We start from the raw sequence: 21432 nt of genomic DNA on the forward strand, positions 1-21432 counted from the left end.
ATCTTGGATAAAAGTTGTCCCTGTACTACTAACTAGTCTTGAAAACTGGGTCACTTTCATGTAAATCAGTACATCTGATCACTCAGGATATCTTTTGATTCATTCAGAACAACAACATATCAATGTATGCAAATTGGAGATCTTCAAAGATTGTGGATTTTTGCATTGCACGGAAATCCAAATTTCCCAGAAATTTCAATGGACTCAGTTCTATGCGTTTAGAAAAATATCCAAGAAGTCTGAACTATGCCTGCAGCCCCAGAAATTGCTCTGAATTGCTGCTGTGCCACTGTTGCAGCGAAACTTAAGATTTATCAGTGCTGTTCTCAACATATCCAATGTCTAAGAAGTAGGGTTACATTCACGCATTTTTCCACCAGACTATAATCCAGAAACTGGAAAGAGCTGTCTGCTGCCCAGTATGACATGATCAGGATTCCAACAGTCTGCATATTGCTCAAATCTAATATACGAGTTGGCTCACAAATGAAATGGTCTTCCTAATAGCCTACTCGCACGAAATGCTTAGAACACATCCCACATCATGACAGCATCCATGTTATTCTGAAGTCATGTGTCCAAAGATGGCCTGGCAAGAGGCAGCAATTCTACTGAGAGAGGAAGGCAAGTTAGGGCTACACTGTCTGTAGATCATGTATAATGTGGGGAGGCGCGTGTGTAACACCAGCAAACCAAAATGTTTTATCCATCTCCAACAAACCTGGAATGGGCGAACCTAGCAAGCATACAAAATACATCACCTGTACTTAAAAAAAAAAAAAAGAAATTAAAAAAAAAAAAGAAAACACCATAATGCCATATCCAAATTCCGTAAGAAGGTCCCCTTCCTTATTAACATGTATACAAAAAAAATCCATATGAATATCCACTTGGTTAGCAAGATTTAGGTCTTTAAACTTCACAGATCTCCAACGACCTGCAGAAGGTAACTGCTGTGCACTTTAAATTCTGTGCAGATCCACACTGACAGAGGTACATGGTGACAACGAACCCAGAACTGGAAGAACAGGAATTGCGACACTCCTGTCCGAACTCCATGAATGGAAGAAATGGCACCACAGGGGGAAAAACCAGCAGCAGCAGCATACAAACCAGACCCTAAACTAAGATACTGTAGAACAATTATATTTAAAAGGATTAACATAGGAAACTTCACTTTGATAGAGGTTTAAATGTTTACTTTCGCATAACGCCTCGCTTTTGTACCCTCACCCTTCAGTGAATATGGTGAGTGCTGCGGGGAGGGGGGGGAAGGGCCAGGCCGGCAAAGGCGGCCGTGCCCCGCTCACTTGCCGGCCTCGGCCCGGCTCCCTGCCTACAACCTGCTCAAGACTAGCCGCCTCACGAACAAAGGCTTTGGGCGAGATCTGTAACTGAGCGACACGCCGAGCATTTCCCTGGCAGAATCGTTGCTATTTTTGCTGTTAGCCAGGCAACCCGCGGCTGAGTGGTAGAACCCGTGCCGGCCGGGGCCAGACTCCGGGGCCCGGCGCTCACCGCCCACTGCCCGATTTCAGCTGCCAGCTCCTTCCGAGACACCTCCCGGCCGGCCAGGCAGCCAGGGCCCCCAGGCCACGCCAGGCACCGAGACGAGACGAGACATCAAAGCCCTCCGAATAAGGAACCCTCGCGCACCCCGCCGCAGACGTTTGTCTCAGTTCTTCAGTACCTATCTCAACATCGCACTGCGAGCTCGCAGCAGAGCCCCAGCTCCACCAGGGAACCCTCCGGCTCCCTGCACGAAACTGAAGCAAGAACAGTAGAAAAACACACACGACGGGGAAGATATGCACAAACAGCGGAAGAAACTGCCGCCACGACTCCACTCGCACATGCGCGGTGGGGTTGTTTTTCACAAAGCTGCTCTTAAAGTGAGCTGGCAGCGCGCGAGCACTGTCTTTGTAAGGAGGTTGCGGTGCTGGGGGGGTTGCCGCCGCCGCTACTACTACTACTACTGCTATTACTATTACTGCAGTTGGGTTTTTCCTCCGTAGTTCCGATGAAGCGTTTCTAGGGTGTACACTGATCTTGTTGGCTGGCTCTTAGGGTGGCAGAGACGTTGTTCAGTGTAAAGTGAAGGTCATATTTTGTATGAGACCTTGGTGGTTTGTTTTTTTTCTTTTTCCCTTGCAGTTTGTTTTTATACGCTTTGTTATAAAATATGGTGTTGGGGAAGGTGAAGAGTTTGACGATAAGCTTTGACTGTCTCAATGACAACAATATTCCTGTCTATTCTAGTGGGGACACAGTCTCAGGAAGGGTCAATTTAGAAGTTACTGGGGAAATTAGAGTAAAATCTCTTAAATTTCATGCAAGAGGACATGCAAAAGTACGTTGGACTGAATCTAGAAATGCTGGATCCAACACTGCCTATACACAAAATTACACTGAAGAAGTAGAGTATTTTAACCATAAGGACGTTCTACTCGGGCACGAAAGAGGTAAGCTTTTCACTTATTCATTTGCTACATGCAGACATTTTTCCAGAAAAAGACACATCTTTGTATCGTCTTGGTTTATCCCTTTTTAATATGTAGTCTCATAGAGCTCCCTATTTCTAAAGATGAGGAAATGTCGATTACATTCTTAGGTTTTATTTTTGATTATTTGAACGTTTACTTAATATTAAAGCCATGTTGAGGTGGGTTTTCAAAGTACCTGCAAACAGAACTTTCTTAAAATACCTGCCTTTTAACGGAGCCTTTTCATAAGGCTTTGCATTTTTTTAATGCTGTTTTTTCTTAGTGATATTAGCAGGATTTGTTTTTCTATGGGGAAAATAAGTGTTAAATCAAAACCAGATATGCAGTAAATTACTTTCTTGGTAGCATCCTATCGAATCATAAGTGTAATTAAAATATAACAGTAGACTTCTTTGATGCATAATAGATACGGGTCTGACTTTCAGACTGATGTGCGATGATTTTTAAGGTTTGTTCATTGTTGGCAGATAAAAGATTCCCTGTGGCTTACTTTGATATGCTATCACCACCCCACCTGTAATTTTCTATCTCTTCCTTTGTTCTAAACTAGTATACTTGTAAATTACTTTCATTTCTTTTATTCAACCCCTCTGTGGGAGACCCAAATGTAAAAATCTGTCTGAAAGGCCAAATAAGAGTTCATGGTTGTATGATTGGAGCATCGCTTCTGAGTTGGGGAGTTCTGGAACCTGCATTCAGTGAAAACCTGGTCTGCTTAAGCCCCTATGGAAACGGAAAGTGCCCTGCAAATTCCCTTATTTTGGGTATGGAAATGGGGTATTACATTGTGAGCAGGATTGTGGGTCTTAAGTTTGGTAATGTATTGTTCGCATAGTTACGTTGTGAAAGCATAAGGGGACTCTAAGCTTGGTTTTTTTCCTGAAGTTTCCACCCTTTGTTAGAAGCGGTTCAATCCTGTTTGGGACCGGTCCTGGGGAGAAAGGGAGGGAGTACTCCTTCTCTCTGCAGATTGGTTGCACGTGTCAGGTGGTGGTGATGACTTAATTCCTAGCGCAAGAAAATGTTAAAACATTATGTAACGTAATTTGGGTCGGGTGTTCTGGTGTGTTGTTTTGTTTTAAATATGCAGTATATTTACTGCAGAGGATCTCTGCAGTAAAATGTAATTTTAAAATAAGTTCGACTATAGATTGCACTGAACCTTTTATTAAGCGCTTCTGAAATAAATACTGTAGCAGAGTGGAGTTGCTATTGATTTTAATTACGTTATTGTGATGCAGGCAAGCACGGGTCACTCATGAGGTGGCTTTGTAGCTCAAGTGTTCTTTATACTGCTGCCTTAGAAATAATTCTCTCATGTGAAAGTTTGTTCACCTCTGGTTTGCAGATGACAGAAACGTGCAAACATGCATGAGTCGTTCATAACAGGATGTATGCTTACAAGTAGGAGGGCGACCCCCATGCTTCTAGCTGTCCACTTAAGCAGCAGCAATGACTTTGCACGTGGACTGTAGATCCAAATGCTGACCCCGATAGGAGGTGCTTGCCTTTGGCTGGAAAGGGAACAAAAGGTGGCAGGGAAGGGACAAATCTGACACGTTTCGACACCAGAAGCGAGACAGGATGCGCACCGCTGTACGTGCGGCACGTAAAAACTTAAGCAGTTGTTCCGAGACACCACTGCCCCTCCCTCGGCTGCAGGGGCAGAACTGCGAACACTCGCTGCACGGAGTAGAGTTTAACTCAATACCTCGTGCCCTAGCATAGTCCGGAAGGCCACGCCCTGTTCCTGCCTTGTCACTGGCCTGCTGGGGTTTGTTAGCCTGTTGCTAAGGCGATGCCAGCCGCTGATTATAGGGAGCTGGGACGTGGGGGAAGAGCGAGGCTGAGGGAGCAGGTTCTCCTGCTCGCGCTCTGGTGTGTGCTGGGGGCGGGGCGAACGGGCTCTGGCCACCCCGAGGTCAGCCCTGTGCGGGGTTGGGGGCGCTCCGGCCCTGTTTCCCTGAGGAGTTACAGAGTATGCACGGTGGGGGAGGGCACTAGGCTGTGAAGTGAGGAGTACAAGTTTACCTTGCTGGGAAACCGGGGGGGTGGGGTGTCTTGATCCAGCAGTTACTGCTTTCTCCCTTGCTGCCTGCCTTCTCCCCCCGGTTATGGATCCGATCGCGGCCTTGGTAGGACGCTGGGGGCACTGCACTGCTAAGGGGGAGTGCTGTCACCCTGGTCGCTTTTTGTTGGGAACAGGGCCTGCCTGGCAATGTCGGCTTTGACGGCTCAGAGGGCGCGCTACCTTTCTTGGGAAAGCCCATCTCTGGGGACAGACAGAAGCATTCAAGCTCCTGCCATGTACAGCCACTGGGCCAGCAAGGGGCTGTGAGCAGGGGCGGCCATTGGGGCACATGGCCCTGCAGCCCTTCACATCTCTTGCTCGGTTGTCTTTCCCTTCCTGTGCCCCCGGCCAGCACTACCTGTAATCACCTTTCAGTAACAGTCAGCATATGCTCCCGAGAGAAGTGCAGGATTGGGGTGTCACCTTGCACATAGTGCAGGGCAGGCTGGGGCGAGCCAGCAGCGTGGCCCCGTGGTATGAGGAGACTGGATGGTGAGGCATGGATGGTGCCCTTCCCTCTCTCCTTACCTCTGTGGTAGTCAGGCTAGGCTGTGAGCAGAGTTGCTGAGCAAATGTGGTGGGGTGTAATGTATACTGTATGTATATGAGTGGCTGGCAGGGGATCTGCTTGTGCCTGTTTAGGCCAGTCCTCTGGCCTAGTCTGTGATTGACAGCTCAGTACTTGTTTACCACAGTTCTGCTGCTCAGGCTCAACAGGACTGCTGATCTGGCAGGAAGGAAGTAAAGAAGGGATGAAAAAAAACTTATGTGCAAGGAAAAGATTGTTTGTTTGTTTTTTAAAAAGAATTAAAAAAATTAAAAACCTCCAAGTGTTTTTTAACAAAAAAAGCATTATAGACCTCGTTTTGTTCTTTCAGTGTATTGAAGAGTCTTATTTCATGACATCACATGCTGAGGATGCATTTGTGTAAATAGTTTTCTAGTGGTTTTATATTTTTGCATAGGCTTGTTTCAGTGTTTCTGGTGCACTAAAGAAATTAGTGTGTCAGTGTTTTTGTAGGACAATGGGAACTAAAAAAAAGTCTTAAAATGTACCAACATTCCTTCATGATGTTTCAGACTATTAACAATAGGTAGTGTCTTTTGCATAATCCCACTATATGTTTTTATTACCCCAACCTTTGTCTATAGGAGATGCTCAATTATTTTCTCTTAAATAACTTTCTATTTTGAGAGAGTCAGCATTTTTCTGGTTTTATGGCAATTATATCAGAACAAACAACAAATTTGTTGGAGCATTTAAAGCAATACAAGGAATCATGACTATAAACCGAGGTCAGCTTTCTTGTTGAAATTAGGAAATGTTTGGGTCTTTGCTATCCAAGCAAAATCGAGCTAAACTTTGAATTTTTGATACGTTTGCTCTAAACAGCATTAATTGGACAGCTTGCCACCTTTCGTGCCCCTGAATTTGTTTGGTACTTTCTAGGTGGTGCTTGTGCACTTTTTTAAAAAATCAATTTTTGGACACTTGCTAGGCAGGAGATTGAATTTAGTAATTCAGCTTCTTTTCTATCTATTAGCGTAACAGACTTGATACTAAGATCACTTTAATAGTATTAGAGAGCCCTATTTCATTTTAAGTTTTAACTAGAAATCATATTGGAAAACAGTTTCCATTACAGATCTTTCAGGCAGACCTTGAAATGGCAGCAGTTACAACTATGTCAATACTCAGAATCAAGATCATAAATTAAAACAAGTTAACTTCTACTTTTCATGTAAGGTGAATCTTGGAATCTCACCTAACCTTAAAAATTCTGCAGCCATACATCTAGCAGTTAATACAAATGGACTGGAGAGACTTGTTTCTGGGACGCCGTGTTCTTAGTAGTGTAAAGAATGCACAAATCCCTCTTATTCTGGTAAAGAAGCCTATATAATGTACTATGCTGTGTAAAATGTTCACGGGTGGAATAGCATATTGGGTTTTTCCCTCCTAGATGATGACAGTTCTGAAGAAGGCCTTCATACCATTCATTCAGGAAGGCATGAATATGCATTCAGCTTTGAGCTTCCACAGATGTAAGTACTTACGTGCAGTACACAGCTTGTGTGAAAGAAGGATAAGATACATACCTGCTTAAGAAAAATTCTTGTGGGTGGAGGGGAAACCTTTTCAGTGGTAGTAGGAGTTGTGCTCAGACATGCAATAGAGGACATAATCTCATTAAACAGAAGAGGTTGCTTTTAAACTGGTTAAGAGTTTTTCACAAAACAGGAGCTTGTTGTTGCCCAGTTGGTTACTCTCTCTTTTGATTGAGGTCTATTGACTCATTATATCTTGTAGTATTTTACCCCTTCACAGGAGAAGGGAAGGGAATTTGTGTCATTTGAGTCCTGCAGAGTGGCTGAGGTATCTTCTAAATGAAACAAGATTTTACTGGAGCCATGCAGGCCATCAGAACTAGTGATAAGAGATCAGCTTAACTGTTTGGGCTCGGTCTGAAACAGATGTGGCAAGCTTAACCACATTTGAACAAAATAACAGATATTTTTTTTCCTAGTTTAAATAGGATGTATGTACTCAGGCTGACCTTTATGCAAAAAGTCAGGATGGAAATAAGCAAATGGATGGGTGGATGAAGCAAGAAACATTCCCATACCTAATCCTACTTGTCTCAGAAAGCAAAGGTGAAGCAAGAGTGATAGCAGAAGTCTTAAGATAAATTGCCACACACACACAAAAGAAAGTTTGAGGTGTCTAATGTATACATTGTGAAGGGAAGATTTATAAATAGAGGAGATACCAACATGGAAACTTCCTGTAACTTGTGTTTTAGCTAAATTAAACATAAAGGGACAGAGAGAGACTGGAAATAGATGAAAGGGAGGCAGGAGGAGCCTTTTACTGTAAAAGCCAAGCACTGAAGTCATAAAGATTTAAAAAAAAAATAAATTATTGGCACAATATTAGACTGATACCTAATATTAAAGCTAATAAGCCATCTGCTTATTAGAGGGGCTGGCTTTAGCAGAACCTGTAGATGATAAATGCTTTTATGGATCAGTTTCAGTGAATAGCACAGGGCTTTACAGTGGATATTATTGGGAAACTGAAGAAGACCCATATATTTGGAGACTTTTAGAAGTCAATTTAAGGTTCAGATGATAATCTGTTCTATAAGAAGTGATAAGGATGATACTGATATTCCCTTGAGTTGGAAGGAATGTTCAAATATGAAAAAACAAAACAGTATATGTGAATATGGAATATTATGTTTGAGATTAAATAGATGACTGGTAAAATAGTGCAAGCATTGATTAAAACACTAAAGTTCAAGTGACTTGAAGGAATAACTATGAAGCCATCTTTGATAATACTGAAAAAATGAAGGCTGGTAATAAAAGGCCTGAAGAACACTGTGGTGGGTTGACCCTGGCTGGAGGCCAGGTGCCCACCAAAGCTGCTCTATTGCTCCCCCGCCTCAGCTGGACAGGGGAGAGAAAAATATAACAAAAGGCTCGTGAGTTGAGATAAGGACAGGGAGAGATCGTTCACCAATTACAGTCACAATCAAGTCAGGAAAATTAATTTATTATCAATCAAATCAGAGTTGAGTACTGAGAAAATAAAACCAAATCTTAAAAAACATCTTTCCCTCACCCCTCCCTTCTTCCCGGGCTTAACTTTACTCCTGATTTTCTCTACCCCCTCCCCCAGTGGCACAGGGAGATGGGGAATGGGGGTTTGTGGTCAGTTCACCACACGTTCTCTCTGCTGCTCCTTCCTCCTCAGGGAGAGGACTACTCACACTGTTCCCCTGCTCCAGTGTGGGGTCCCTCCCACAGGAGACAGTCTTCCACGAGCTTCTCCAGTGTGAGTCCTTCCCATGTGGTGCAGTTCTTCGCTATCTGCTTGAGTGTGGGTCCCCTACAGGGTCACAAGTCCTGCCAGCAAACCTGCTCCAGTATGGGCTCCTCTCTCCACGGGTCCACAGGTCCTGCCAGGAGCCTGCTGCAGCATGGGCTTCCCATGGGGGTCACAGCCTCCTTTGGGTGCATCCACCTGCTCCGGTGTGGGGTCCTCCACAGGCTGCAGGTGGATATCTGCTCCAGCACCTGGAGCACCTCGTCCCCCTCCTTCACTGACCTTGGTGTCTGCAGAGTTGTTTCTCTCACATATTCTCATTCCTCTCTCTGGCTACAGTTGCCCTCCTTGGTGGTTTGTTGTGTCAGAGGCACTACTGCTGTTGCTGATTGGCTTGGCCTTGGCCAGCGGTGGGTCCGTTTAGGAGCCGGCTGGCATTGGTTCTATTGGACATAGGGGAAGCTTTCTAGCAGCTTCTTGCAGAAGATGCCCCTGTAGCTGCCACACCCCGCCCCCCCCACCCCCCCAACCTTGCCACGCAAACTCAATACACTGCCTCCTTACTGTTTCTTGCTCTTTTGTATCCATAGAATATTTCTAAAATTTATTTAAAACAAAACCAATGTGGTGGGTTGACCTTGGCTAGCTGCCAGCCCTCCATGCAGTTGCACTCTCACTCCCCCTTATCAACAGGACAGGGAGAGAAAATAAGATGGACAAGCTCGTGGGTTGAGATAAAGGCAGTTAAATAAGAAAAACAAAAGCCATGTGCGGAAGCAAAGCAAAAATAAGAATTCATTTGCTACTTCCCAACGACAGGCAGATGTCCAGCCACTTCTGGAAAGCAGTACCTCAGGATGTATAGTGGTTGCTTGAGAAGATAAACACCGTAACCATGAATGTTTGTGTCAGCCCTGTCCATTCCCCCCCTCCCCTTCAGCTTTTATTGCTGAGCATGGTGTCACATGGTATGGAACATCCCTTTGGTCAGTTTGGGTCAGCTATCCTGGCTATGTCCCCTCCCAACCTCTTGCCCACACCTAGCCTATTGGCCTTTGGGAATGGGGTGTTGGAGAGGCAGCCCTGATGCTGTGCTGTGTTGATATGTTATCAACACTGTTCTAGCCACAAATGCAAAGCACAGCACTATATGGGCTGTTATGAGGAAAGTTAACGCCATCCTAGCCAGACCTGGTACAACCAAATACAAAGCAATAGTGAAAAAAACAAGGCAATGACTGGCTTTACTGATTTTTCCTTTAAAGGATACTGGGGCAGGATGAAACATTGATGACTGATTAGAAAATCATTTCACTTGTGTTATTAAGGAAAAAAGTAAACATTTCAGACATGCAAATAGAGATGTCAAACCTGTAGCAGAAAGAATCATTCCAGTAAAGTACTAGCACAGCTAGTTCTTCTATAGTTCCCTATAGAAGTTAGGGAGGGAAGCTTTGCCTGTAACTTATCTTTTATTATGATACATTTCAAGCATGGTGCAATATAAAAATTTTTCCTTTGAGATTAAAGGCAAAAAATGTTAGGAAAAGAGAAGTTACAGTTAACTGGACATGACTGGAATATAAAAATCTTATGTTCTTCATCTTATGATGTTGGAGGGGGGTGGGGGAGGAGGGAGAGGAGAAAAAGAGAGTAGTGCTGGAAGGTTTGGAGTCCCTTTCCACGTTCTTTTTTTCTTCCCCTCCAACTCCCCAAAAGCACTTCCTTTGTCTTTCAGGGTTCAGAGCAGAATAGTCTTTATCTTTTTTAAATGTTTGTGTGTGTATATATATATATATAAAAAAAATAATTAAGATGGCCTCATGGGAGTAAAGGAAAACTAGAAGATGCTCAAAATAGCCTCTCTCTATTCAGAACTCTAAATAGAAATATTTAACTACCGTACTTAAGGCAAAACAAACTACAAAAGCATTTGGTTGTAGCTAAAATAAACCACTGAGATACCAGCCAAGTAAATAATACCCAATTATTTACAGAATACAATGTCCAAAACAATAATTGGATGGTACTAATGCTAATTTTATTTGGTGGTTTTAATTTGACCTTAAAAGGATGTGCTTTATTCTACACTTTAAAGTGGCCTCTTAACTCTAAAGGAAATGTGTAGTCTTTTGGCATTTTCTAGCACAATTCTTTAATTGATTCTTAACATTTCTACAAAACTACTGTTGGATGAATTGGAGAGTGTATTTTCTCCCAACTTGGATCTTACATTTTCCTGAGATATGGAAACTTTGCAAATAAGTTATGCTTATTATGATGCACTAAAAATAGTTCTACATACTAATTCCTAATCTGATCAATTGTATTGTTATTGGAAAGAGAGAAAAAACTTACTCAACTTTGACCTTTGTCCTGCACAGACCACTTGCTACCTCATTTGAAGGCAGACATGGCAGTGTGCGCTATTGGGTGAAAGCTGAATTGCATAGGCCTTGGCTTCTACCAGTAAAATTAAAGAAGGAATTTACAGTCTTTGAACATATAGATATCAACACTCCTTCATTACTGGTAAGAACGGACAGAATTACTCATTCTTTTTCTGGCATAAAAATAACGAAGTATAACGGATGAGTGGTCAGTGAGGTGAGTAGAGAACTGGCTGAATGTCAGAGCCCAGAGGGTTGTGATAAGCGGTGCAGAGTCTAGTTGGAGGCCTGTATCTAGTGGTGTGCCCCAAGGGTCAGTGCTTGGTCCGGTCCTATTCAACATATTCATCAATGACCTGGACGAGGGGACAGAGTGTACCCTCAGCAAATTTGCTGATGATACTAAGCTGGGAGCAGTGGCCGACACACCGGAAAGCTGCGCTGCCATTCAGCGAGACCTGGACGGGCTAGAGAGCTGGGCAAAGAGGAACCATACGAAATTCAATAAGGGCAAGCGTAGGGTCCTGCACCTAGGGAAGAACAACGCCAAACACCAGTACAGGTTAGGGGTTGACCTGCTGGGAAACAGCGCTGCAGAGAAAGACCTGGGAGTCCTGGTCAACAAGAAGTTATCCATGAACCAGCAATGTGCCCTTGTGGCCAAGAAGGCCAATGGTATCCTGGGGTGTATTAAGAAGAGCGTGGCCAGCAGGTCGAGGGAGGTTATCCTCCCCCTCTACTCTGCCCTGGTGAGGCCCCATCTGGAGTACTGTGTCCAGTTCTGGGCTCCCCAGTTCAAGACAGACAGGGAACTACTGGAGAGAGTCCAGCGGAGGGCTACAAGGATGATTAGGGGCCTGGAGCATCTCTGGTATGAGGAAAGGCTGAGAGAGCTGGGTCTGTTTAGCCTGGAGAAGAGAAGACTGAGAGGGGATCTTATTAATGCTTATAAAAATGTAAAGGGTGGATGTCTAGAGGAAGGGGCCGGACTCTTCTCTATGGTGTCCAGCGACAGGACGAGGGGCACTGGGCACAAACTGGACCACAGGAAGTTCCATCTGAAAATGAGGAAAAACTTCTTCACTTTGAGGGTGACCGAGCACTGGAACAGGCTGCCGCTGCCCAGAGAGGTTGTGGAGTCTCCTTCTCTGGAGATATTCGAAACCCGCCTGAACACCATCCTGTGCAACGTGCTCTAAGTGATCCTGCTCTAGCAGGAGGGTTGGACTAGATGATCTCTAGAGGTCCCTTCCAACCCCTACCAATCTGTGAATAACTGAAACAACATCAACATGTAATTTTACCTAATATATATTTATTTGCTAGTTTAACTGCAGCTCTTCTTTTAAGTATTATATCACTTTAGCAACTCTTTAACTTCTGGCATTTTGAAGGCTAAGATGTCCTGTACTTGGAGTTGCTTGATTTTTATGATACATAAAATGCATTTGTCAATCTGAATTGATACTACTAAATTGTAGAATCTCATTAAGGAAAAAAAATTTGGTGAACTGTTTCTCTTCAATTATAAATAAAGAATAATCTATGGAAGGAACAGTGCAACTCTTAATATTTTAGCGAGGGGCTGCTAACTTAAAAATGCAAAGTAAAAAAAATTGACTGCAGTGCATAATTGATAATTTCCATATGTATAGTTTTCTACTGATGGGGAGAAATTATTATAATTCTGTATAATCCTTTCCTGAAATTCCATTTTATTAAAATAACTTCAGTATCACAACTGCTTTCAGTGAGGATTTGATTTCAGTCTGGCCTAAAATTGCTTTATTTTATCCCTTCCTCAAATTTTAATTTGGGGGGGGGGGGGGGGGGGGGGAAGGAAGGAATAAATTAGAAGTCCATTGAAATAGGTTTCTTGGGGGGGTGTTTGTGTGTGTGAAATATTAGGCTTGTGAGGGGACCTTGCATAAACACCATTAAAATCAAAGGTGTCTCATTTGATTTTAATGGGCTTTGGATCAAGCCCAAAATCCTGATGTGTAAATTAAGTCTTTTTAATATAGATGAAATGGTATCATTCAGAAACCAAGGAAATAGCAGGAGTTAAGATTACAGTAGTTTAGCTTAGTTATTTTCTCTCTGAAAAAGAGCTTAATGGAAAGTGTGAAGATGTTCTAATTTGTGTTGCAGAGCTTTTTGTATAACAATAATGTTTGGATGTTAGTATTAAAAACTGTTTTATGTATGGTTGTAGTATGGAGGATGGAAGAAAAAGCAATACTAATGTAGCAATGGAATTAGGACAAACATTTTATCTGTATAACGCTGTTTAAATTGCTTGAGACTTTTCCTATGAACGTAGCTTTGTTTATCAAAATATGTAATAAGTTCATTATGAAAATTATTATTTTCCTGTGTTGATTTAAATACCTGAAGAGCTCCTAATTTAATGGACAATATTTTTCTCTTCTTGCAGTCACCCCAAGCAGGCACGAAAGAAAAGACTCTATGTTGTTGGCTTTGTACCTCAGGTCCAATATCCTTAAGTGCCAAAATTGAAAGAAAAGGCTACACACCAGGTATGTACTAGAAGTCATTATAGGATATGTTTTTCCTTCCCTTATATAAATGAAAGCTTTAGAAAAACAATAAGTACAAACTTTAGGATATTTTTACCTTCTCAGTCTGCATTTAGCAATCTTCTCAGTATACTATGTTAACTAAGACAGCACTACTTGTATGTCTAGATTGTTAAAGGACCTCATCTATTAAACTGGTATGTTTGGGGTTTGGTTTTTTTTGTGGGGTTTTTTTTTCCCCTTTTTAGAACAGATCATGACGTTTTTGCTTTTATTAGCATCAATGGATGCTTTTCCAGGTAGAGCAGTGATAGCAGCATCTGGTGCGCTATAACAGTATACAGAATGTGACAGTTTGCTTAAGCTGCCTTGTAAATGTAAAAAGAACTTGAAATTCTGGGGTTTGTGTGTGGTTTTTTTTGTTTGTTTGTTTCAGGTGAATCAATTCAGATTTTTGCTGAGATTGAGAATTGCTCTTCCCGTATGGTGGTGCCAAAGGCAACCATTTACCAAACACAGGCATTCTATGCCAAAGGGAAAATGAAAGAAGTCAAACAGCTTGTTGCCAACCTCTGTGGTGAATCCTTGTCATCTGGCAAAACAGAAACCTGGAATGGCAAACAGTTGAAAATTCCACCTGTTTCCCCTTCAATCCTTGATTGTAGTATAATCCGTGTGGAGTATTCGCTGATGGTATGTTGAGTGGTCTGTTTCATTCTTGAGAATGAGTAAATTCTAACATTCCATACAAATTCCTAGCACAGCTTTTTGTGATAATTAGTTATGAAAAAAAAGTGTTCTGTTGTTAGTGTCCTGACGAGATCTGGTAAGTAAATTTAGTTTAAATCATGCAAGTTCTTAAAACAATTGTGTGTCAACTGAGCAAGCATTTAATGAATAGACTGTGTTTCCATGTGAGGGCTTGTGGTAAGAGGACTCTTTTTTAACTTGAAGAGCTCATGTCTCCATGGGCCCTAAAAGAGACTATTAGAAACAAGCTCCTCATGAAAACTACCGTGGAAAGACAACTTGGACTAATACTTATGAAGTGTTGATAAAACCCCACATTTTAATCATACACTTGTTTTTCTTTTCAGGTATATGTTGATATTCCAGGAGCCATGGATTTATTCCTTAACTTACCACTGGTCATTGGTACCATTCCTTTACATCCATTTGGTAGCAGAACATCAAGCGTGAGCAGCCAGGATAGCACGAACATGAATTGGCTTGGTCTGATGCTGCCTGAAAGACCAGAAGGTAACTTGACAATACAAATCCCAATCAATTTGCTAGTCTGTTTTGATTTTTGTCTGCTTTATTCATTGCAGTCTTGCTAACAGAGTCAAATTACATTCTTTCATAAAAAAAGCCCACAGGAAATCTGTTGTGGATGTTTTCTTGCCACCTGCTTGTCCTATGTAGAACAACAGAGTTTCTTACCTCCCTGCCTTTCTCTCTAGGATAGGCAGTGAAATCCAGCTGCCTTGGAAGGTGGCAGAAATAAAAGCACAGGGTGCCATTGTATCTGTGCACAACAACTTCATTACTTCTACCTCCGGTATCCCAATTGCATCCTTGGTTATAAGGCATTGCAACCCATAATAGCAGTTTCTGGGGTTTCTCACCAGCCTTAGTAGCCAAGGCTTTGTGAAAAGATAATATTCTTTTCTATGAGAAATCTCTTCTGGCCAAAGAAAGAATTATGTATTTCCTTCCTTCTGTTTTCATGTATCTGATATCCTGGGGGTTTTTTAAGTACAAATCCCAGACCTGGAGACTTCTGGAGTCTGGAGGACTGCAATGTTCTGTCATTCCTACCTGTACAGAAATAAATTATCTTTGGTATGCTTTAAATTTTAAGGGGATAATTAAGCCACAATAAACAATGGTCAGTCTGTTTTTGAACATAAGCTTAATATTAGAATAAAATGAAATAGTCTAGTCCCCCTTTTGTTAAACAATTTAAGAAGTTGCCTGCCTGCTGGGGAATCTTACAGTGATTAAAGTTTAATATTTATCATGTTATATTTTGACATTCATAAGTACTTGTTGTTTGAACTGCACGTACCTTCTCCCTTCAGCACCTCCTAGCTATGCAGAAGTAGTCACAGATGAAAACAGGCAGTCCAGCCTTGCACCTATAGCTGCTCTTGATGATTTTGAGAGAGCACTTCAAGGACCGTTATTTGCGTACATCCAGGAGTTCCGTTTTCTGCCTCCACCCCTATATTCTGAAGTAGGTATATCTGTCAGAATATGATGATTAATGTATTGTTTGTCTGTTGGGTTTTTTGGTTGGTTGTGGTTTTTGGGGGGGTTTGGGTTTTTTGTCTTGTGGAATAAGTTTAGGAAGCTGTTTCTCCTTCCTAAAATTAGGAGAAACCATTAAAATGATTAACATGGAATAAGTTGGATTTGGGGAGGATTTTTGTTTGTAAGATGCAGATGAATTGCATCAAGAGTTTTCTGTGCCTGTTTTACAGCATGGGTTACCCTTTTTATTTTTTTATTTTTTAACATGAACTCTACAACCTTAAATTTAAAAGGTGCTCTGTGAGGTACCTTGGCTTCTCTATCATGCTGTTTCCAGGAGCTGCAGACCTGGAAGGTAATCTTCCTTGGCAGCACTATTCCATAGTCTAATACTTTCTGGAAACTTTCAAAGTGTTGTTTACCACTTTAGCAACATCACTTTTTTAAATTTGTGTATTAAAAATAAGGTTTCAACTCTTTCACCTCTACTGTTTCCTAATGTTTTATAGCAACCACTAAACTGTTTTGCCTGCATCTGTGTTTAAGTTCTGTGAATGTAGGGCTTTTGGAAGCTTCATGTAGAAAAGTGACATACTAGTATTCATTTCTGACTAAGTTTTCTCAAGTACGCAGTTCTTCAACACTTTTGGCCTTTACAGAACTAAAAATGCAGCCACTGAATAACCATGAATGAGATGCAAATTTCAAAGCTTTTCATGTTTACTTTTTTCAAGAAAAAGTAGTGATATAGGACAAAAGAGGAAAAAAGTGTCCTCTGGCCAAATTTTGCCTGAATTCACCCACTTTAGGAAAATAGAATTATGTAGCATGATTTCCCCTCAGCTTTGAAACGCTACTAACATTACTGTGCTAATGAGTGGGCAGAGGGGTGTTTCTTGTGTGCTAGACACTTTCCTGAGAACTGTGCTATAGCTTTTTATAAGAAAAGGCTATGTGAATCTAACCGATGCAATGTTGTCTAAAAGATGCACTGTACACTTAAACTATTCTTACCATACAGTTTTTGAGACCTAAGTTAGCAAGCTGTACCCCTTCTTCCTCCTATAGAAAGGAAGAGGTAAGGGTTAGAACACGTGAACTTTTGAAACATCCCATAGGATATTTGAGGATCAATTACTTTTAAATTTAAAAGTAGAATGATTTTTACATTGATAACTTTCTGCCTTTTCAAGCACAACTTGTCTACTCTCAAATCAATTAAATATTTAAGTTACGTTTCTAGTGATATGTGTCAAGTCATCTTTTTTGTATGTATTGAATAATTCAAAAGACTTCTATGCTAGTAAAATAGAAATTTTTAAAGTTTTATATTAGTTATTCATGTTTCTCCTTAAATTACCATCAACCTGTAATTTAAAGTCTTCTACTGTATCCTATATTAATATATATTAATAGTTTTTCAATTATTGAAAAAACCTTTGGACTGGGATTGCCATATATCACTATAATTGTCTTAAACTTGTGAATTTTTATTTCTAGCAGTTGATTCTAAAATGCATTGGGTTTGTTTGGGGGGTTTTGTTTGTTTGGAGTCTTTTGTTTTTTCTTTTCCCTTTTGGTTAGATTGATCCAAACCCAGATCAGCCTACAGATGAGACACCATCTTGCCCCTCTCGTTGAAGGAATCCATAAAATGCTGACTTGACTTGGGTTTTGAATTACACCTGCTGTGTTGAAGACCAAGGTGTCATAGTGGAGACTTGATTTTAAATGAAATGGTATTGCTCTTGCCTATACGGTGAATAAATGAAAACAACCTGTGATCATGCTTTGACACCTACAGTACATTATAGGACTGCTCTACATGCTTGACAACCTGAGCCACCTGCTCCCCACCCCCATCCCCCCCTTAAATAGTGGCACATACTAGGAGTGGCCTTACTAGTGTACAGTGGTGTTTCAAAACACTCAAACCATGTTGTAAGAGAGGAATGGCTGCTTCTTATGATTTGAGAATTTGCACATGCTTATTGCTTATGTTGTGCAGTTCAGTGTCACTACAACTTTTTATTGTTTATGATGGACTGTTTTTGCATACCCCCAATTGTCTGATCTGCACAACAAGGAACAAAAGAAAGCTTTGACAAAAAACCCCCAATCCAACAAAACACCCAACAAACCCCCCACACACACACACAACCCAACAATGAAGACTGACAAATGCACTGACTTTTTTTAAATTTAATGTATCCTGGACTTTACCTGCATATGCACATGTTCAGAATTGTTCTAGTAGGCTGATCATGTATCACCTCTTCAGCTTAGATCCTATTGTGGATGTATTTACAAACATCATATGCCTTCAATCCTTCTTGCTGTATGTTTTGCAGCCAACTGTAGTAAACAAGCAACAGATGTGGGGGGGGTGGGTGAAGAGATAACAGAAGGAAACTAATAAGAGACTTTGTCAAGATTGTATACCTTCTTGATTTCTTTTTAAGAATTTGTTGCCTTTCTGCTATTATTGCAAAGCAATGTTTTGTTACAGACTGCCTAAAGATCACTTAATCTCAGGTGAACTCATCACTTGCCAAACTGTTAGAATGCTATTTGTTTTGTTACATTGCACTGTTGAGTTATTTCTTGTATTTTGTGTTCATGTTTTGGTTTTGTTCTTTGAGGGGGATTTTGAATAGGGACATGCACAAAATTTACAAAGTGAAAGCAGCACCAGCAGGCACTAGCAAAGTGTGAAAAGAACTTTAAAAGGGGATAGTCATATGTTGTTCAGGGTTCATAGAGAGATACCTCAATTAGTAGGGATGGGAAGGAGAAAGTTGGTTTGTGTGTGTTTGCATTTTAAATAATACGTAGTTACCCAATCACCAAAAATATACTTTCTACTGGAGACTCATATATATATTTCAGACTGCAAGAAAAGATTGACCTATGACAACTAAGCAACAGCTTGGTTTGTGCACTTTATATTATCTTCAGGGTTTATGATACTGTAAAAATAGTAAGACTAAAACTATAATAAAACCAGGCCAGAGTATCTGTGTTACCAGCTATACTCCAAATTAGTTTGCTGAGAATTGTTCCAATTGTCTCCTCAGCTAGTCCCAAGAGCTTTAAAACAAACAAAAAAACCCCCAACAACTTTAAACATACATTAATCTAGAATGTGAGAAATTATATAGAAAAAGCACTCACCCCTTGAGTGGAACGATGGAGCCATTAGATCTAACCAGTGTTTTTATGCTAGAGATTTGTAAACATAAATTTCCTTTTCAGAAATCATGTAAAAAACCTGTTGTCAAAATGACACATCTGATGTTGACTACTTAAACTGATCCATTGTGTATATCCTTGTGCAATGAAGCAGCTCTGAAGAGAGGGGGAGAGGGAAAGCTGGTGTTTCTGCATTATGCTCATTCTTACAAAGTTCTGCCTTATTTTTAAGGCTTCATAAAAATGACAAAATAGGCTTTTCCGTAAGTGGCCTTCATGAGAACATGAAAGATATTTCATGTTTCAAAAATGACAGGGTGATTAAAATGAGTCACGTTTTAAGTGATTCAGTTCAAAGGTTTGGACTTTGATAAGCAAGAATTGGAAATTGGGTGATGCCTTATGCTGGCCAATTTTGTGAATGTCCCTTCCTTCTACCCTCTCCAACCAAACAAAATTTTAAAAATTGATAAGTTTGTTGACATAAAAGGGCATTTGGTGATTTTACTTTTTTCTTTTTTATTGTTTTAACAGGCTAGGGAACAATTGATGATAGCATTAAAGTACTTATCCCAGTATAATGGAAAACTATGAAGCAGAATTGACCAATGTTGTAGTAATTGACATTGCGTCACAGGCTGTGATCAGACTGAAAAATTCTAAAACCTTATCAAATAAAGACTTCCCACTTAAACTTTTTTGTTAGTTGTTAAGGGATATTACAGGTTCATAGTTGTAGCCCAATATTTGATAGAGAATCTTGATCTGAATTAGGAAAAAAGTAAAATCCAAGCATTAGAGAAACAAAGTGCAATATTAAATGTTTGCTTTATAGATAATATTCTATGGCTGTTTGTAATTTTTTATTTTATTTTTTAATTTTGGTGCTGAATATGTCCTTAGACTTTGTTTTAAGAAAATTATGTGGAAAACAATTTAATTTTTCCTATTGTTCTTCCTTGTGGAAAATAAATTTTTTTAAAAAAATGCTTTTAAATGCTTTAACTGTAAGCCATAAGATCATTTATGACTTAAGCATTTAATGTCTTTTATATAAAATAATAGCCATAAGGATCAAATTACTATAGAAATACATATGCTATGTATCAACTACATAGGAAAAAAACTATTTCTGGAGCTACACCACTGATTAGCACAAGAGCCAAGTTTCAGCACCTTCATTTCCTTTTTCTTGTTTATATCAATGATTTCTTGGGGCTAGGTTCCAGATGGGAAGCTACAATATGATCTCCTAAATTTAGAAAATACCAATAACTTACAGGATATTAATGTCTTTCCAGGACATGGTTTAAAAATCATTGTAACCGATGATCTCTGTTCAAGTTGTCTAGTATTTTCCAGTACATGTGATGGGGGCAGGGATTGCACATTTTGGTAGGAGTGGGGGGAAACTGGGGAAGGAGAATTACTTTAAAAGCTAGATAACTCAGTGGTTTGTAGTTGGGATCTGAAGGTTGGTTTGTTGAACTGGGGTCAATAAGATGTGTCTTGCTGTTTTCTTGGAAGTCTAATGTTACCAGATGTTGAAAATAGCTATCTGCTATTTGTGTTTTGGTCAGTAGAGCTTTGCAAGATATTAATACAGCTCCTCAACATTCCAGAAATGAAGCACTTTTTTCTGCATACTGTACATAACTGAACCTCTGATAGAATGGACTATCATCATTGTTTGGTATCAAAATGTCATTTGACCTAAGGCGCAAGGTTCACTAGGCTAGTAGCCAGGGACTCAGGAGTCCAATATATGCTCTTTCTGTCTTGGTGTTGAAAGGTACTGAAGACCACTAAAACCTCATGGTACTGTACAGTAGATTTTATGGTATATGCTACTAACATAAACAACCCAAACACTTGATCTAACTCCTTGTATAATGCAAACAGTAGACTTTCTGCATGTGTGAATTCTTGTGTGAAATAACGCATTTTGGTTTAATTTTGAATTTGTAACTGCTAACTATGGAGAATCCATAAAGATCTTTTAGGTTTTTTGCCTGTTAATAACAGTTAATCATTTGAGCCTGAGTTCTGGTTGAAACTAATAGGAAATATAAAAAATAAGGTTGTCTTGCGTTATGATTGTATACTCAGAACTCCTTTATAGCCGAGTGACAAAAATTAGAATAGTTATTTCTAATAACAGCACAACCCTTTTTAACAACTAAAATTTCTAATGCTATGTGGTGATGTTAAAATTTAAATTATCAATGTCATTTAAGGGATATACACCTTGAGCATTTTTGTGCAACATTTTCTTGAAATCATTTTTAGACTAGAACTACTGCTTATTCTTTTACCTTTAGGTTTATTGTTAGCATTAATAATAAAACTGGTAATTTCCAATTTTTGAGATCTGGGGTTTAAAAAAAAGCAAACGTTTCATATTTCTGAATATTAAAATACCTGTGCACTCATACAAATCTGTGCTACACTAGGATATAAAACTTAAATGGGTCTTCTACATCAGCTATCCATAAAAATATACAAAAGGGTGATGGATTATAAAACTCCACTATCTGAGAGATATTAAGCAATGTTGCAAAATTGATCTTTTTTTTTTTTTGCAATTATCTAGCTAAAATAGCACTTCATCCCTTTTTAAATTTAAGCCTTTTGTGTTTTAGTAGAA

At 40.2% G+C, this 21432-nt stretch overlaps 2 protein-coding genes across 5 annotated transcripts in view; one reads left to right on the forward strand and one right to left on the reverse strand.

Annotated features, from left to right (window-relative positions):
* Positions 1-21432, reverse strand: part of LOC142599170 (dual specificity testis-specific protein kinase 1-like) — a 376984-nt gene that overhangs the window by 203764 nt on the left and 151788 nt on the right. The gene's annotated exons all lie outside the window — the stretch shown is intronic.
* Positions 1296-20739, forward strand: LOC142599179 (arrestin domain-containing protein 3-like). 4 transcript variants are annotated; one of them, XR_012832823.1, is made up of 9 exons: positions 1296-2462; positions 6540-6621; positions 10792-10939; positions 13235-13337; positions 13774-14030; positions 14435-14597; positions 15422-15576; positions 17178-17332; positions 19320-20739. XR_012832823.1 is itself a non-coding variant. In XM_075739044.1 (8 exons), the coding sequence occupies exons 1-8, from the start codon at positions 2183-2185 to the stop codon at positions 17232-17234; spliced, it is 1245 nt and encodes a 414-aa protein (XP_075595159.1). In that variant the 5' UTR covers positions 1296-2182; the 3' UTR covers positions 17235-20739. The 4 variants fall into 4 exon arrangements, 3 of the variants coding, with proteins under 3 accessions (XP_075595159.1, XP_075595160.1, XP_075595161.1); XM_075739044.1 differs by having other exon boundaries at positions 17178-20739; XM_075739045.1 differs by lacking the exon at positions 10792-10939 and having other exon boundaries at positions 1297-2462; positions 17178-20739.

This window comes from Balearica regulorum, chromosome W, assembly GCF_011004875.1.
Source record: "Balearica regulorum gibbericeps isolate bBalReg1 chromosome W, bBalReg1.pri, whole genome shotgun sequence".
NCBI classification, from domain to species: domain Eukaryota; kingdom Metazoa; phylum Chordata; class Aves; order Gruiformes; family Gruidae; genus Balearica; species Balearica regulorum.

Coding starts and splice junctions, on each gene's coding strand:
- LOC142599179 (XM_075739044.1), top strand. CDS start 2,183: ATGGTGTTGGGGAAGGTGAAGAGTTTGACGATAAGCTTTGACTGTCTC. Junction 13,338..13,773: donor AAGAAAAGGCTACACACCAG/GTATGTACTAGA, acceptor TGTTTGTTTCAG/GTGAATCAATTCAGATTTTT. Junction 14,598..15,421: donor GCTGCCTGAAAGACCAGAAG/GTAACTTGACAA, acceptor TTCTCCCTTCAG/CACCTCCTAGCTATGCAGAA.